Below are 17438 nucleotides of genomic sequence, written 5' to 3' on the forward strand. Positions count from 1 at the left end.
AAGTAGATGACTAACAAGTTTAAGAATTACGAGATGGTTGAAAGATTTGCTTATGCATGGCTTAGTTATTTTAATTGTAATATTAGCAGTTGTAATGATTGTACCATGTATCATAAAAATAGTTGAATGTATGATTGCTTGCACAAAAACAAAAAGGGGGAATTGTGGGAGATTTCATGGAAAATGGGGGACAGTTCTTTGAGCCTGATTATTTAGAGTTAGCATAAGTAGGCCACAGTTAGCATGAGTGGGCCAGAGTACGTGACAGCTGCAGTATGAAAGGACTTTGAACCACCAGAAAAACAACGGACATGAGGAACTTGGACAGTGGAGCAATTAATAAACAAGATAACAGAACTGCAGAGGCAAGAAGGGGCTGCAAGAGCTTTAACGCAATTAAAAAAGCTGTCATTTCGGCTTAGAGCATTTAGCTGCAGGATGGGGACTTAGGAGTTGGTTTGTATCTTTGTTAAAAATCGGGGTTTCTTTTATTCTTGTGTATTTTATTAGGTATAATGTTGCTTTTACTGTGTTTAATTAATTGTGTCCATAGATCTTTGCAAAGGGCAATACAGCAGGTGTTAATTGATAAAAAAAAAAAGAAAAAAGGGAGTAGGGAATCTCTCTCCACAAGAAAAGTTAGCTAAAGCCACTTATGTTTTAAATTTTCTAAATCGTTGGTCTGATGCAGGTGGTCCACTGATATTTAGACACTTTTTATCCACATATCAGGAGCGGCCGGAAATTAGGGATACAGGCCCACGATGGACTCCCGCTCGATTTGTACGACCATCATCATCTGGAAGATCCTAGATGGTGTGGCAATATGAATACCACCTCAGCCAAAAACTAACGTGTAGGTCACCTTGGCCAACATAACAGGTCAAGATTCTCTGTGCATTGCAACCGCATCACAAAGCCCATGAACCAGTAGACAGGATGGCTATGACTCGTGCAGCGCGCCTGGCCAGCGAGCGCATGCGTCATAGGCTCCCCATGTTGCAACCGAGGCGGATTTTGGCACCCGCTGGCCACGTGCGCTGAAATCCGTTCCTCTGCAAATGTATAAATACCGGGATTTTCCAAAGAGCATCGGGCTGGTGTATGGCAAGGCCATCGTTGCCTCAGTGGGGACGCCCATGTAAAGCTGGCACCTACCGATTGCTGGGCTGAGTTTGCGGCGCAAGACGGCACAAGAATGTACAGATGGTCCATCTTCCTCACAGTCCTCGGATGGATGTAGTCATGGATACCGCCGCAAGCCAAATAAAACATCTGGATGACCCTGGCTGACGTGACCGGACAAGATTGCTTATGCCTCTGTACAGCAGCACCAAGCAATCCCTTTTTCACAGGTTTAATAGGGGGTTCCACTGGCATCAACGAAGTTTAAGAACTTATTGATGGAGACCCCTGTGCAGCAGGTCATGGACTCAATGGATGGGAATGCCTGGTTTCCACGGATCGGGCATTCACCCTCATTGCCACCCCAGGAATCACAAATTCTGGGGTCCCTGAATACAGATTGGTGTAGTATTATCTGATTTACTGTTAAATGTAGATAGTATTAGACACACAACCTTACAAAATAGAGCTGCTCTTAAATCATTAGTTAAGATAGTTTTGATTTATCTCGTAGTGTTTTTTTGTATTTTAATTTGTGTGCCTTGTATGTTGCAATGTATTTAAAAATTAATTGATAGATGAAGTAAGGCTGTGTTAATTGACGAAAAACAAAAAAGGGGGGAATTGTTGTGGACACATATTTAGCTAACAGTCACAAGAGCGTTCCAGATGCCTCTAGAAGGCCTTGAACAGAATAACCAAGACAACAAAAAAAGAAAGATACCAATTAGAAGAACACAGGTGCGCATTCCACGATAAAGGGAACTTGGCACAACCAACCTCAATTCGGCAGTTTATCTTGACCAATTAGATTGAGACAAGTTTTGCATGTTTTAGTTGATATAACCAATTATGTCTTATGTTTATGCGCGTGTACAGAGTTAGTATAACCAATTATGCCTTATGTTTATGCGCGTGGACACTATATGCTTGCATGCAGCAACCAATCAGAGCTTTTAAGGAACTTGGAGAATTGTATAAGAATGTTCTGCTATGCTCAACAAACTGGCGACTTTGATCATCATATTGGTGTGCTGTCATCCGTCCCCACATGGAATTTCCCTACAAAGCACCTAGAGTCATTTTGTCTTAATATACAGCAGACTTGTGTATTTGAACCTTACAGAAGGTTCACCTGTGTGACATCATTATTTAAGTCTTCAAGAGTAAGGCCCTATTAACACAAAATTTATTACTAGAGATTTGTTCCTACAGGCACTGTGTTCCCCCATGCTTCTCAAATATACTGGAATCAAAGACCACAATGTATTTGTGACATTCAGAAGTAGAGGGCTATTGTAAAGTGTTGGAAAGCAGCTTTGTGTTCCTCTATCACTGTATGTTAAAGAAACTTTTTAGAATCTTGATAAAATTAGGTTTGATTTGGTAGAGAGCAAAATTTGTATCTCAGACTAATTGCTTCTGCCAGTCTGAGGTTGCAGTCCAGGTGGAAGATAAAGCACTCATGGAACACTTATACTGCTTCCAGCAGCAAACACAGTGTCCCAGGCACTGTACAAACACAAGACTACGTTACACTCTAAAGTTTAAAAAAAAAAAAAAAAGATATAGAATAAAGGGAAAAGGAATATAAAATACAAGTAAAAATTCAGCCAAGTCCTGACTAAGGATCATGTTTTAACTCCTTTCCCACAGCCCCAATCACATTCCCCACATCCTTCTTGTTATAGTTTGGCTAACACAAGTGTATTGATCTTCAGGACAGAAAGGACAGTCAAAGGTATCCCAGATAATGCAGTACCAGGATCTGATACAAACTGGTTTCTTAAAAAGAAGAAATAAGTATTGGACATTTTCCCACAATAACAAAGCTTCAGCCAAAGGAAGGCTGATACCTTTGCCTCTAACGACAGAAAGGCAGGGAAAGAAGAAGTTACTAGGATTTCAGTTTGGTCATGCTAAAAGTTTATGAAAAGATAATTAAGAAGATATGCAGGAGAGGAGACAGTTTAAGGACAGATATTTAAATCTTCAATCCACTATAAAGATAGTAATTGAAGGTATTTGATTATGTAAGAACTAGCCAGGAAAGGAATAAAACAATGAAGAAGCAAGCAAGCAGCCAGGAATAATGAAAGATGGAAAGGCCAGACAGGAAGGTGGAAAACCAGAAGTTAACATCACTGCATTTAAATCTCTGAATATACACTTTGTAATCAGCAACAATACAATCAGTGTTATATATTCATGGACTAGAACAGAAATTTGACAGCAAAGACATCCCATCACTGCATTGCCCATTGCAATGTCATAAAAAGAAATTAAGTCAATTGTGCCTTGCTGCAACAACAAGCAATTAAACATACCTGGATGAAAGAGATTCCCCAATGAAGACTTCATTGAGTGCTCTCACTGGTAAAAGATGTGGACCAGAAATGTCAGATCCTGCAGATATTGAATATAACAGTTATAAATCATGGCTCTAAACCCCAAATTTTCAAAAACAATTCACAACTCATTAGAGGACACACTCTGCTGCCTGGGTTTGCATTCTAGACCTATCGCTCCATCTTCTTCAAGGACTCGCTTTTTCCCTTTACTGGAGACTACAAGTATTTGAACCAAAGTCAATAAGGCAATGACACTTATTTTCAGACACTGCTTTCCCCAAAAAAACTCGTGGGCAACCAGACAGATTGAAGTCTTCTCTTCTGTCACTCTAACCTAGTTAAATTCACTGACAATGACTTAACAGACATTTCTGATAAAGTTCAAAGAATTACACTTTATACCACAGGGTAATTAAGGGGGATTAACAAATTGTTCGTGTTGACTAAGGACTTCTCACTGAGGAAATGCAGGGCTAGACACAGGTTTAGGATAGAACTGTGCATCTTCAATCCATCATAAAGAAAACAGTTGAAGGTGTCTGATGACCAAGGAATTACCCAGGAAGAGATTCTAACTTCTAATTTCTCATTTGCTTGCAAGCAGTCTGTGACAGCTTTTTCAATTGAGGTAACCTACCTCAAATTTAGCACAAGTTAAGAACACGCACACACACTTTTAGTGTGGAACAGCTAAACGCATGGTAAATTATTCACGTGGTAACCTGAAGTGTCTATAGTGACCCTAAGATATACCATTTTAAAAGAGTTCAGGTATTTTGCCAGCAGATAATACTATTTAAAAACATCTCTATAAATTAACTGTTAATACTGAAAACTAGTTCTAAGTTTACAGTCCAGAATAAACATATAGAAACTAAAAATACTCCCTTCTTAAAAAAAAAAAAAAAACCAACAACAAAAAACACAACACACCCCACAAAAAACCAAAACCACCTAGTCTGGGTCTTCAGCTGACAAGAACCATCTCTCCCTGCCTCTCAAATACAGCAACCAGACTTCAAATACTTCAACTCTTACAAAACTTTATCTCCTATTCCAAGTTATCATAGCAAAGTGATTATTCTTGTCACAGATTTTAACCTACTTTGATCCTGGAATCTTTCATTTATGTGAGCCCTGCTGTGTTGCTCTTGGCTTAGCTGCTGTTCATGTAAGTCTACAGGGGTAGGGTTAATACCAGTTCCTTCAAGATACAGTCGGATTCTTTGCTGCCACTGCCACCTTAGAGAGGAGAAAGAAGATGGTATCAGTAGCTGAAATATTTGTTACAGAATTAGATAGGATCAGAGAGTCTTCACTCTCAAAGCAGACCATCTTAAGATTAAAAGTTAAATATATTTGAAGTCACATTTCAAGTTTTATAGCTTCTGCTATCACTTCTAAATTCAGAAAGTTAATCATACTAAAATGTAAAACACTTTACGCTTACTAATTTGCTACCTAATGCTTTTTTATATGCATAAAGTAAGAGGACACTGGCCAAAAGTAGTCTACAAACATTACATTATACATAACAACCCATCTTTTTAGGCACGTGATTCTAACTTATGAATTCATGACTGATGCAATGAGTTTGAGAACAAGCAGCTCTCAGGAATTTATACAGCAATACATGCTGTATTTTTACCATCTTTTGTTTGTATTTGCAGATGTCCAGAAAAGCAGCTCTATCTACCTCTTTATACATAAGGGCCACAAGCATCCTCTCATTTTAAGAATCTCTCCTGGCCTAGGAACTTTAAGATGCTTAAGAGGAGTTCAAATTAAGAAAGAGAAGGATATAAAAGGCATTGTTCCTTAAGCTATTACATCATTTTTTTCTACCTTTTTCCTAGAGAAGATATCAATTCCTTTTTCTTCTTACAATTTAGATATTATATAAAAAATAGTAATCATGGTTTTGATTAAGAAAGCAAATCACAAGGAAGTGTTTTGAGCACATCTTTTCCCAGTTCACACTGTTGATATCCAGGTGACAGTAACCAGCTTACATGTTTCCTGAAATTACAGCAAGGAAGACTTACACATTATATGAATACATTACTAGTTTTCCCTCATCGTCACTAGCTTCCTTACAATACTCATGTCAAAACCCCTATAAAATTAGAAAATGGGACTGTACTCCTATTGTACCCCTATTCTGAGATCCTGTTACACTGTTTACCATCAAAAAAAGAAACATGGGTAGTCTGATATAGTTTGTCCTTTATAAACCAATGTTGTTGGTTGTTTCATGGGACAAGGTAAGTGCTTACACAGATTGTTGCACTAAAGTGGCTGACACACACTTCAAGGATAAGGACAAGGAGAAAAGACAATCCCCCTTTTCCAGTCTCTGGCACCTCACCATCCTTATGGAACTCTGAGCTACCAAAAGCTCTTTCAGACAGGCTGATCCACTTATCCACCCATTTTAAAGTTTCCTTAGGTCCGAATAAGTCTGGGAACTGCCAAGCCAAACACCCATTCAGGTCCTTGCTTAGGAATACCAGTTCTTATTATTCTGAAACAGTAACTAGGAAGATCCTTTCTGTTTCACTCTGGTGAGGCTTCAGCTTCATAATGAGCAACAACAGGAGTGTCAGCAACAACAATATAACATCCAACAAAACATTAGAAGTGGCTAGAGTATCAAGGGAAGTTATGTGCATCAACACTACCAGTTTTACCTAAACAACTTAGCATGATGGAGAGTTAAAATATTCTGTTTTCTAAGTCTCCGAATATTTGATTTGAAGGTACCTTTTCATTTAGTAATACCCATTGAAACACCTTCAGTTATTTATAATCAATCCTGATGAATGTATTCACCTCATTCTACAACTTTTCTATGGCACAAATACAGTTACACTTCAAGCTACAAATTAAATATCCTAGAAGTAAAAACAAAAAACCCAATTGCAATATATTTTCATGTGAATGACTTATTTCTGTTTGATGGTTTGCCATCATGAAAGTATCCTGGAATGTTATTACACCACAGAACAATGTCTCTTTTTAAGAATTATTGAAAAAAACCCTCTTTCCTAGTCTGTCCTTTAAAATTCAAATTGCTTCCTTCTCAATTCAAGGGAAATTCTTCTATTTTAAGAATATCTAGTATTGAAAACATCAAGCTATCTTCAGCATAAAGAAAAGCTTTGCCTAACATTAATCTAGTAAAAAAATTTAAGCCACTCTACTGTAATCATCAAAACCCCAGATGCATCACACTGACCATTTCCTAACTGCATAGGCTTCATTAGCTTCTATTAGTATGACCCATCACAAGTGCTTCTGAGTGTTAAAATAAGTAAACCAATACATCCTTTACAAGAATACAGTTCCTCATTTATGTATTTGCTAAGTCAGAAAAGGAGATCAATTACTGAAGGTCATACCAAAAGTCTTTTTGCAGGAATTGGTAGTCAATTTCATCCTTTATATTCCAATCCCACTCTCAACCACAAACCCATTTTTCAACACTATAAACATCTACACAGAATTCACGATTTGAGGCATTAAGTTTTTACTAAGCATCATCTCCTTAGGAACTGCACATCATTAAGTATTTTCCAATCATAATATGTTTTTTTAAAAACCAATGATCAGTGAATCCTACCTGAAATCACCACGATAAAGCTTCTGTAGTGCTTCAGGAAATGATTGCGTGTATCTCGCAGGCAAGCATAAGTGACCCTCCGATCTGGAATCAAAAAAGGACAATGAAAATGACAGTATAGCTATTAGGATTTGGTCCCTTTAAAAAAAAAAAAAAGCAAGCAGCAGCTCTTTCTGTTACATAAAGCAAAGCTAGACTTTGACCTTTATGAACCTATACTATTCTTTACATACATAGCACATCAGCAACAATATACCTCAGCTCCTGGGGCATACATATGTGAGACATCAGAATCTTTCTCCCACATTTCCCCTAAAAACTGGCTGTTCAGCTAGTAATCCTGCAGGAATACGTAGGTACTGATATAGTTCACGTCACTATAGTTCTAGGCAAGGAATTCAAGCTTAATAAACCTTGCAAGTTAGAAAGAATATTTCCTCAATTTACACACAAGTTAGTGATACAAAACAGGTAAGTAACATGCCTAAGATCAAAAGAATCTCAGGTCAAAGCCAGAAGACTAAACATTGTTCCCCTTTCATGAGGGATATTTGATAACTTGAAGGCACTTTGTTATTAGAACCCTGCTATTCAGGCTTGATACTTGTCCTAGTTTAACCCCAGCCAGCAACTAAGTGCCACACAGCTGCTCGCTCACTCGCCCCCAGTGGGATGGGGGGAGAATCATAAGGGTAAAAGTGAGAAAAACTCATGGGTTAAAATAAAAACAGTTTAATAATTAAAAAGACATTTAAAAAAAATTGTAAGAAAAAAAAAGAAAAATAAAACCCAAGAAAAACAAGTGATGCAAATGAAAACAATTGCTCACCACCAACTGACCAATGCCCAGCCAGTCCCCAAGCAGCAGCCCCCCCACCAACCTCCACCCCAGTTTTATTGCTGAGCACAACACAATATGGTATGGGATATCCCTTTGGCCAGTTGGGGTCAGCTGTCCCAACTGTGTCCCCTCCAACTTTTTGTGCACCCCCAGCCTCCTCACTGGTGGGACACTGTCTCTCACGGCATACTCCTTGAGAAGCTGGCATCTCGTAGCCTGGATAAGAGCACTATTCACTGGGTGAAAAACTGGCTGGATGGACGAGCCCAGAGGGTAGTGGGGAATGGGGTGAAATCCAGTTGGTGGCGGGTCACAAGTGGTGTTCCCCAGGGCTCGGTGTTGGGCCCTGTTCTGTTTAATATCTTTATCAATGATTTGGATGAGGGGATTGAGTGCACCCTCAGCAAGTTTGCAGACGACACCAAGTTGGGAGGCAGGGTCGATCTGCTTGAGGGTAGGGAGGCTCTACAAAGAGATCTGGACAGGCTGGATCGATGGGCTGAGGCCAATTGTATGAAGTTTAACAAGGCCAAGTGCCGGGTCCTGCACTTCGGTCACAACAACCCCATGCAGCGCTACAGGCTTGGAGAAGAGTGGCTGGAAAGCTGCCCAGCAGAGAAAGACCTGGGGGTGCTGGTTGACAGCCGGCTGAGTATGAGCCAGCAGTGTGCCCAGGTGGCCAAGGCGGCCGACGGCATCCTGGCCTGTATCAGGAACAGTGTGGCCAGCAGGAACAGGGAGGTGGTTGTTCCCCTGTACTCGGCACTGGTGAGGCCGCACCTCGAGTACTGTGTTCAGTTTTGGGCCCCTCACTACAGGAAAGACATTGAGCTGCTAGAGCATGTCCAGAGGAGAGCAACCAAGTTGGTGAGGGGCCTTGAGCACAAGTCTTATGAGGAGCGGCTGAGGGATCTGGGGTTGTTCAGTCTAGAAAAGAGGAGGGTGAGGGGAGACCTTATCGCTCTCTACAACTACCTGAAAGGGGGTTGTAGTGAGGTGGGTGTTGGTCTCTTCTGTCAGGTGTCTGGAGATAGGACAAGAGGAAATGGCCTCAAGTTGAGGCAAGGGAGATTTAGGTTAGATATTAGGAAAAATTTTTTTACTGAGAGGGTTGTCAAACATTGGAATGGGCTGCCCAGGGAAGTGGTTGATTCACCATCCCTGGAGGTATTCAAAAAGCGAGTGGACAGGGTACTCCAGGGCATGGTTTAGGGGGCATGGTTAATGGTTGGACTCGATGATCTTGAAGGTCTTTTCCAACCGAAACGATTCTATGATTCTATGACAGTGTGAGGAACAGAAAAGGCCTTGACACTGTGTAAGCACTGTTCAGCAGTAACTAAAACATCAGTGTGTTATCAACACTATTTTCAGCACAAATCCAAAACATAGCCCCATACAAGCTACTATGAAGAAATTTACCATTTTTGGTTTGGATAGCGTTACAGTAATGTAGAATACCTAGTCACAGCATTTGAAAAGTTTTGGAAGAGGAATAAGGTATGGAAAGAATTAAAACTTTTTGGCCACAACTTTCCTATCTATTAAGATTAAATTAACTGGTAATATCAGAAGCAGAAACCTAAATCTGGAAATCTCAGCAGACAGAGCTTTGGTGAATTCTGAGGTTTTACTTGCCATCCATTTGAAGGTTATACCAACCAGGCAGCACTAATACACTGCATCCACCTGCCCAAATCAATCTTATGGCTAGGTGGATGCAACTTGTGTGTTTATAAGAGGACAACTAAATGCCATTAATCAGCTGAGAAGGCAGCATCCTCTGAGGTTTGTGTGACAGTGTGCTTCCCCCCACCACCCCAACCTGACCTGTATTTCCCATAACCCTGCTCAAGTGATAACCACCAGTGGCAGTTGTAATGGACGCATCTGGTCATGATGGCTGCATCCAGCTCAAAGTAGATTCAGGGGAGACAGATAACACAATAGACAAGGGCTAATTTGAGCAATGCACTCACCTAACCACAGTACTGGTCAATGTCTGACTCAAGCCAAATTTGGAAGAAGCTAACACCTGTAGTTGGTATGCAAATATGACTAAGTCAATTATCTTACTCCATAAATAGTGGACAGCCCAGGGCCTGTGAGAGACTGAAAGAGTTAATGTCTCAAAAATTGTGGTGGGGCAAGTTCTGCATAACAATGAACTAACCACAGGTGAGAAGTCAGTTAGCAACAGGGCATGGAGGGCATGCCAGAGGGTGCACAGTTCTGTGTTCTGATACACTGAGCAGGGCAGCTCACCATATATGGCCAAAGGTCAAAGAACGGTCATGCCTGCAGGGAGGGAGAAGTTACTCCCCAAACGACCCCCAAGACCACCAACCCATTTCCCAAAGGTTCTGGAAGCACAAACCTCACGTGACAGCTAATTAGCCTAATGAGTTCGAGTGCCTGCCCGAAGGAGGGGCAAGGAGATTATGAAAGGGCACAAATTGAAGCTCCATGTGCACATGCCCTCCAGAACTGGACATCTAAACTGGCTGGACCAATGCTGGACCCAAGACTGGTGAAATCTTTCTCTTTTCTCTCTCTGTCTCTCTTTTTCCTTAATCCCTACACCTCATCCCTTATTTTACATAAACTGTTGACCAAGTCTGGGACTAAGAGTGGATCTAGCCACCCCCCTAGGCTCCTCTCTGAGAAGGAGTCTAGAAAGCAAGAGGGTCCACACTGAACCTCATGACTCAACAGAAGGGCTCTCCTTATTGTCTTCCCTGAACTGATCCCCAAATAAGCAAGGCTTACAGTATATGTTCGGTGACATATGGTTAGCACGTGTTACACAGTTTACTGACATAGTTTCATGCCAATTCTTGTTGTGAGCGAATAAAAGTTGAGTTTTGTGAGTTAAAGGATCCCTGGTGTTGTTTCACCTTAATCCTGACCTGGGAATCAGCAAACCTGAGTCATCGTCCTGAGAAATTGGGACATGACAGGGCCTGTTGAGCTCTCCTGCACAGCAGCAGGCTGCACGCCAGGATCTCCCCTTGAGTAGGGACGCCTCTCAAGGTTACTGCTCGAGGTTGAGAGATTCCTTGCCACAACAGATACTCGGTAAGTGAATTGGGAATAAAAGCGCTGAAACTTTGAAATCTTAGCTAAGTGATATAAAGGATTTATTGTGCATATATAATCCTTTAGACATAAACTGTTGACCAAGTCTGGATCCAGCCACACCTAAACTCCCCTCTGAGAAGGAGTTTAGAACACAAGGGGGTCCTTTCTGAACCTCATGACTCAACAGGAGGGTCTCCCTGACAGTTTTGTCTGACCCTGTCCTCTATGCAGTAAATACTCAAATGTACCTTGCCATTGAACCTTGTTAAACCACTGTCACATTTACCATTGAACTTTAACACACTGTCTTACGTCAATAAAATATATTGTTGCTTCTCTCTTGCAAGTGAAGTGCATGACTCCATCCGTGACAATATGGCATGGTTTACATGAAAAAACCAGAACAAACTTCATTTGAGGCCTTATCAGATTTCCAATAGGATTCACCTTCGTAAAGAAATGAAGTTTCTGAACGTTCAAGCACCACACTTGTTAGTTGCTTTGTTAAGTCCCTTTTCCTGTCACTGTTCTATACTGCCATCTCTAGCATCAAGCTTCTGGTTAGTAATACAAGTTAACTAGCTCCAAGTGCTGTTACACTGGTATGTGAAAACAGCTGTGGCAGTTTAACACAGTCATGCTCATCCAATATTACTTAGTGTCCTCTCAGATGAGACAGAAAAACTCATTATGGAAACTTTTCTAATAAAACAGCAGGTTCACTTGATATCTACAATCCACTAAAACAGACATTTATGCTACCAAATGCCACAGGCATGTAATGTACATCATGAAAACAAATGCATACTGTGCCTGATATTTAATAAAGCATTGCTTTCCCAAATGTGTTTTTACCTCTCAGGATCAGTATTTACTCCAATAACTGGTTTAAATTTATCAAAGACCTTACTGGCTGCCAGCAACATTGTACCATCACCTACAGAAAAAGCAAAACAAAAGTTAGAAGTTAGTTTCACTTGACATTCTAGTATCCCAAACAAAATAGTCTCACACATACTGCAGCATTACCATTACATGCTTTTGTATCAACAAACAACCAGGTAAGCTACACAAAAATAAAATGGGACCAGAAAACTACTGACACCTTGTATTGGGTTTGCATAGCAAGGCTTTGGTAGCTGGGGGGGCTACAGGGGTGGCTTCTGTTGTCCTAAAAGCGGATTTGTTACCTGGTGTGCAATAGACTAATCTCACACACTCAGGAGAGATATTGCTTTATTCTGCGCAGGGTGCCCAATGGACTTTCCACAAATCAAGCACACCAGATTCATCAGGTGTGTCTCTTTTATACAGTAACACTTGCATCTAATTTATTAAACTACTCCTACCTAGTACATATTCAAACTATCTAATGCATATGCATAGGATTACATAACCATGACACATCAGATGCCTTCTCCGCATGCGCAGGGGTCTCGGGTGGTCTTCAGTGGTCATTTGAGGAGGTATCCCCTCCTTACTTTGACTGCTAAGTCACTCTGCATCAGGTCAGTGGTTCATTTTCCTGCCAAGAGGGACACACCATCAATCGGGAAGAATAGAAAGGATCAGAATTGGTGCTCCAGGTAAGGCACCATTAATCAGGAAGAATAGAAAAGATCAGAATGATCTTGGCTAACTAAATTTAAAACAGGAATTTCTGATCTACCACAGGATTTTCTGTATCTGACATCACTGTGAGAAGCTGCTAGAAGCTTCCCCTATCTATAGTAGAGCCAATGCCAGCCAGCTCCAAGTCAGACCCACCACTGGCCAAGGCTGAGCCAATCAGCAGCAGTGGTAACACCTCTGTGATAACATATTTAAGAAGGGGAAAAAGTTGCTGCGCAAGAGAAAAACTGCAGCCGGAGAGAGGAGTGAGAACATGTAAGAGAAACAACCCTGTAGACACCAAGGTCAGTGAAGAAGGAGGGAGAGGAGGTGCTCCAGGTGCTGGAGCAGAGATTCCCCTGCAGCCTGGGGTGAAGACCATGGTGAGGCAGGCTGTCCCCTGCAGCCCATGGTGGAGCAGATATCCACCTGCAGCTCCATGGAGGACCCCACGCCAGAGCAGGTGGATGCCCAAAGGAGGCTGTGACCCCGTGGGAAGCCTGCACTGGAGCAGGCTCCTGGCAGGACCTGCAGCCCCGTGGAGAGAGGAGCCCATGCTGGAGCAGGTTTGATGGCAGGACTTGTGACCCCATGGGGGACCCATGCTGGAGGAGTCTGTTCCTGAAGGACTGCACCTGGTGGAAGGGACCCATGCTGGAGCAGCTCATGAAGAACTGTAGCCTGCGGGAAGGACTCATGTTGGAGAAGTTCATGGAGGACTGCACCCCATGGGAGGGACCCCATGCTGGAGCAGGGGGGGAATGTGAGGAGTCCTCCCCCTAAGGAGGAAGGAGCAGCAGAGACAACATGTGATGAACTGACCACAACCCCCATTCCCCATCCCCCTGTGCTGCTTGGGGGAGGAGGTAGAGAAAGTGAGAAGTGAAATTGTGCCCAGGAAGAAGGGAGGGGTGGGGAAGGTGTTTTAAGATTTTGGTTTTATTTCTCATTACCCTACTCTGATTTGATTGGCAAATTTCCCCAAGTCAAGTCTGTTTTGCCCATGATGGTAATTGGCAAGTGATCTCTCCCTGTCCTTATCTCGACCCATGAGCCTTTCATTATATTTTCTCTCCCCTGTCCAGCTGAGGAGGGGAGTGATAGAGTAGCTTTGGTTGGCACCTGGCATCGAGCCAGGGTCAACCCACCACACACCTTTTAAAGCAGAGTAGTGACAACTGAATTCAAGATAACAAATGTGATTGGAAAAAGTACTATTTATCTGACACACCCAGGCAACTGAATTTGGCAGAAGCAAGTTTGAAAAGAGATTTATGGAAGTTTCTGTATGTTTATGAGCTGGTAAGAGAAATTCTTTTAGAAAATAAATTTAGAAAGTATCACTAATCAAAGCCACAAGAGACAGGGAACAATATCAAGTTTTACTGTGAATCACATGAAAACAATTACTTTAGTTCCATCTCAGTTGTTCTCCTAGAAGGCACAATTTAAAGGTCTTATTTGGTCCCAAACAGGCATCAAAAAGTAGTCTCAGATAAAACTGCTGAAGTAGAAATCTTATTCTTTCCTGTCTGTTAAACAGAAGGGCAACTATAATCTGAATCAGTCTTTGCACCAAGATATAAGATGCAAAACTGTTGACTATGTACCACTTCCCAGTTGCTTGCCTCATTCATAACCATGACAGACATTGCCACAGCCAAACTGGCAGAGGAAACATTCCCACCTCACTTTAATCTCCAATTTAGAGGAGTTCTTTGAAGTCTACAGGAGTATATTAGGATGTTTCAGGAATGAACACATATCCCTTTCTACCCATTCGGAGTGGTAACCAGTAGCTAAGGGCAAAGTGAACCAGTGGTCAAGTCTAACTGCCACAGATGATCAAACATTAAGTTAGAGTCTAGCAACACACTGCAGTATTTGCAGCAAGTCACAAAAGTGAAACTGAATGAACTGCTGTAATCCAATGTTATAAAGAATCAGTCCAGTTATAGTTGCTCTGTTGGTTCATTTAAAAAGCTCTAAACAGTGGCACGTGCTGCTCAGAAGTTGCATGCTTTTACCTGTACCATCCAACTAGTTACTCCAGTCACTGGAATTAAGTGTGAAAGCAAGACAGTCAGTTTGGGCAAGGGAAGGAAGAGGTAGCATGTTAGTCTCCACTCCTATACCTAAAACCGGAGAGTAGGGTTTAGGGCTATGTATAACCACATGACAGCAAGCATTTTATCCTCTTTAGTTGAAAACTATAGTAGATTCCACAGTTTATACTGTTTTACATGAGATAATACTAAACTTTTCCAAAGTGTCCATGCACTGGCACACGCTTTAGTGCTACAACTTTAGATACCAGAGGGAGAGGATGGTCACCACCACTGCATTTTGTCGTGTTTTCTGACAATTAGATCAGCAATTTGTTTTCAAAATGTGCATACCTCCAGATGCTTCACACACTGCAACTTTTTAAAAAATTATCTATGAAAACATACTGAAACAAATACTTCCCTTCCATAAAGTCATACCTCCTGCTGATATAACAGCATCTGCCCACCGAACTGTCTCTTCATTATATTCTCGACGTTCAACAAGACGAACTTCTATCCTCTCATTCCTATAAAGTACAGGAAAAAGCCTGAATGTGTCCTATATTGTTCCTTGTCACAACCTTCTGAAAAAAAGTGACGCAAAATTAAGAACTAATTACAGTGGTATTTGGTTTACAAGCATTTGACCCTCACAAATCCTTTACATCTTTTTCATTTGTTTTCAAGATGATAATGCACTGCGTTAGTTAACTGAACTGAGGTAGCTCATATTACGATTGTTTCAGGAATGATTGTTCATCTGCATCACCTTGTTTTCAGTATTCCTATTTTATTAGGGCTTGTAACAGTTTTCTTTCATTGTTTTACACAATCCATGGATATTTGCACTGTTTCTTAAATTCTCAACACCCATACATTCTTACCGTAAACTGTCTATGACATGTTCCATGTTTTTTGTATGAATGCGATGCCGCTCCAGTAGACCAGCATAGTTAGATCCCTTCAAGGCAAGCTGTAAGACAGAAATTGATTTTGTAGTAGTTAATCACTACAATAAGTGCTCAAGTAATACAAATAGAAGTGTCATGGTTTAAGCCCAGCCAGCAACTAAACACCACAGGGCCGCTCGCTCATTCCTCCCACCCCCCTGGTGGGATGGGGAGGAGAATCGGAAGAAAAAGGTAAAACCTCATGGGTTGAGATAAGGACAGTTTAATAGGACAGCACAAGGAGAGAAGAAATAATAACAACAATACTACTAATAAAAGAATATACAAAGCAAGTGATGCACAATACAAGTGCTCACCACCCAGAACCTGATGCTCAGCCCATTCCTGAGCCTCGATCCCCTCCTCCCCCTGGCCAGCTCCCCCAGTTATATACTGGGCATGACATCATATGGTATTGAATATGCCCTTAGCTAGTTCAGGTCAGCTGTCCTGGCTGTGCCCCCTCCCAGCTTCTTGTGAAAATTAACACTATCCCAGCCAAACTCAGGACAAGAAGCTATAAAAAAAAAAAAAAAAAAAAAAAAAAAAAAAAAAGGCAGCACATATTTTATCTCAGTAGACAAACGTGCTTTTGTAAGCATTCCATTAGTTACATCTATATATACATGCCAGTCAGCTTACATTCACTAGTTTATTAAACTGGTTACATGGCCACAGCAGCCAAGAGTCACAGACCTTTTAAGGGCTCTACACAAATATGCAAACAAATATGCTATGCTGACTTCTATGCCACTTCAGACACTTTGCTTTCCCTGAATTTGCTAAATAATTTGAACTCTAAGTAAATCTACATAAAATAGTTATATTAACTACACTCCTCTGTCATGTGCTAAAAGCACCCAGACAAACAGTTACCTAATTACCTGAAGAGTTATAACATTGTGCTACAGAGAAAGAGGACAACAGAAAAAGCAACAGGAACAATAATTAAGAAAACAGGCATCTTTGAAATATGTAGAACATTAACCTTCAGATTGTATTTGAGCTAAAATGGAAGACTGCCAAGTGGTGACAAAGGTGACATTTCCCCTGCATCAAAAAAAGCTTAAGGACAACCCATCTACTGCCTTTGATATTGGCCCCTGGATTATAGACCAGATTTTTCAAATTTGTGTCAATAACAAGACAAACGGTATTTAGCAGTTGCATTCTAGCATCATTCTTCCTGGAAGCCAGAGAAATTAAATACTTAATTTTGACACACTATTTAGACCATGGAAACATTTCACAGTTCACACAGATAGACTCAAGTAAGCAGGCAGGTAAGGCTTCTGGCTGAAGATTAGTTTTTTTGGTTTGTTTTTTTTTTTTGCAACAGATTTCTGTGCAAGTAATTCAGTCACCATCTGTATGCATTCATTCTTCACCTCACTTAGTCTGCCCATTTGGGGCTGGTACTGCCAAATATATGTTTGTATGGAGATGAAGCAAGTAGAAGAAAGGGTAAAAATGTTAAGCAAATGGAGTTAATAAATACATTCATAACAAAAGAGATCCTGCTTTGAGCAGTAGGCTAGACTAGATGACGTCCTGAGGTTCCTTCTAGCCTGAATTATTCTATGATTATATTGTCATTGCTTCCTTTTCCCCAATCAGTTAAAACCAATTTACCAGCACAGAAACAAAACTTCTCCTAGAGTTTGTGTAGAGAAATTCATCTGTGCCAGAAGCTTTGAATAGGCACTTCCAGCAATTTATTCACGTGCCTTTACTCAAAGTTGCACACCCTTCTAAGAGCAAGTACATTGTGCAAGACAGCCACATCTAATCTTATTTCCATAGAGACTC

At 41.0% G+C, this 17438-nt stretch overlaps 1 protein-coding gene across 5 annotated transcripts in view; it reads right to left on the bottom strand.

Moving 5' to 3' along the window:
* The window catches only part of LOC128136098 (NAD kinase 2, mitochondrial-like), a 53823-nt gene that overhangs the window by 12501 nt on the left and 23884 nt on the right, over positions 1-17438 (bottom strand). For 4 of the 5 annotated variants that reach the window (XR_008233254.1, XR_008233255.1, XM_052775212.1 and 1 more), the window contains 6 exons: positions 15564-15652; positions 15118-15206; positions 11876-11957; positions 7099-7182; positions 4582-4718; positions 3453-3531 (listed from right to left, as the gene is read on the bottom strand). Coding sequence is in view for 3 of the 5 variants with exons in the window: in XM_052775212.1 (XP_052631172.1) it covers positions 3453-3531; positions 4582-4718; positions 7099-7182; positions 11876-11957; positions 15118-15206; positions 15564-15652 (560 nt within the window). In the remaining 2 variants the exon portion in view is untranslated. Of the gene's footprint in view, positions 1-3452; positions 3532-4581; positions 4719-7098; positions 7183-11875; positions 11958-12417; positions 12546-15117; positions 15207-15563; positions 15653-17438 lie in introns of those variants that run through there. The other variant, XM_052775214.1, reaches the window with a different exon arrangement.

Source organism: Harpia harpyja, chromosome W (genome assembly GCF_026419915.1).
Source record: "Harpia harpyja isolate bHarHar1 chromosome W, bHarHar1 primary haplotype, whole genome shotgun sequence".
In the NCBI taxonomy this organism is placed as follows: Eukaryota; Metazoa; Chordata; class Aves; order Accipitriformes; family Accipitridae; genus Harpia; species Harpia harpyja.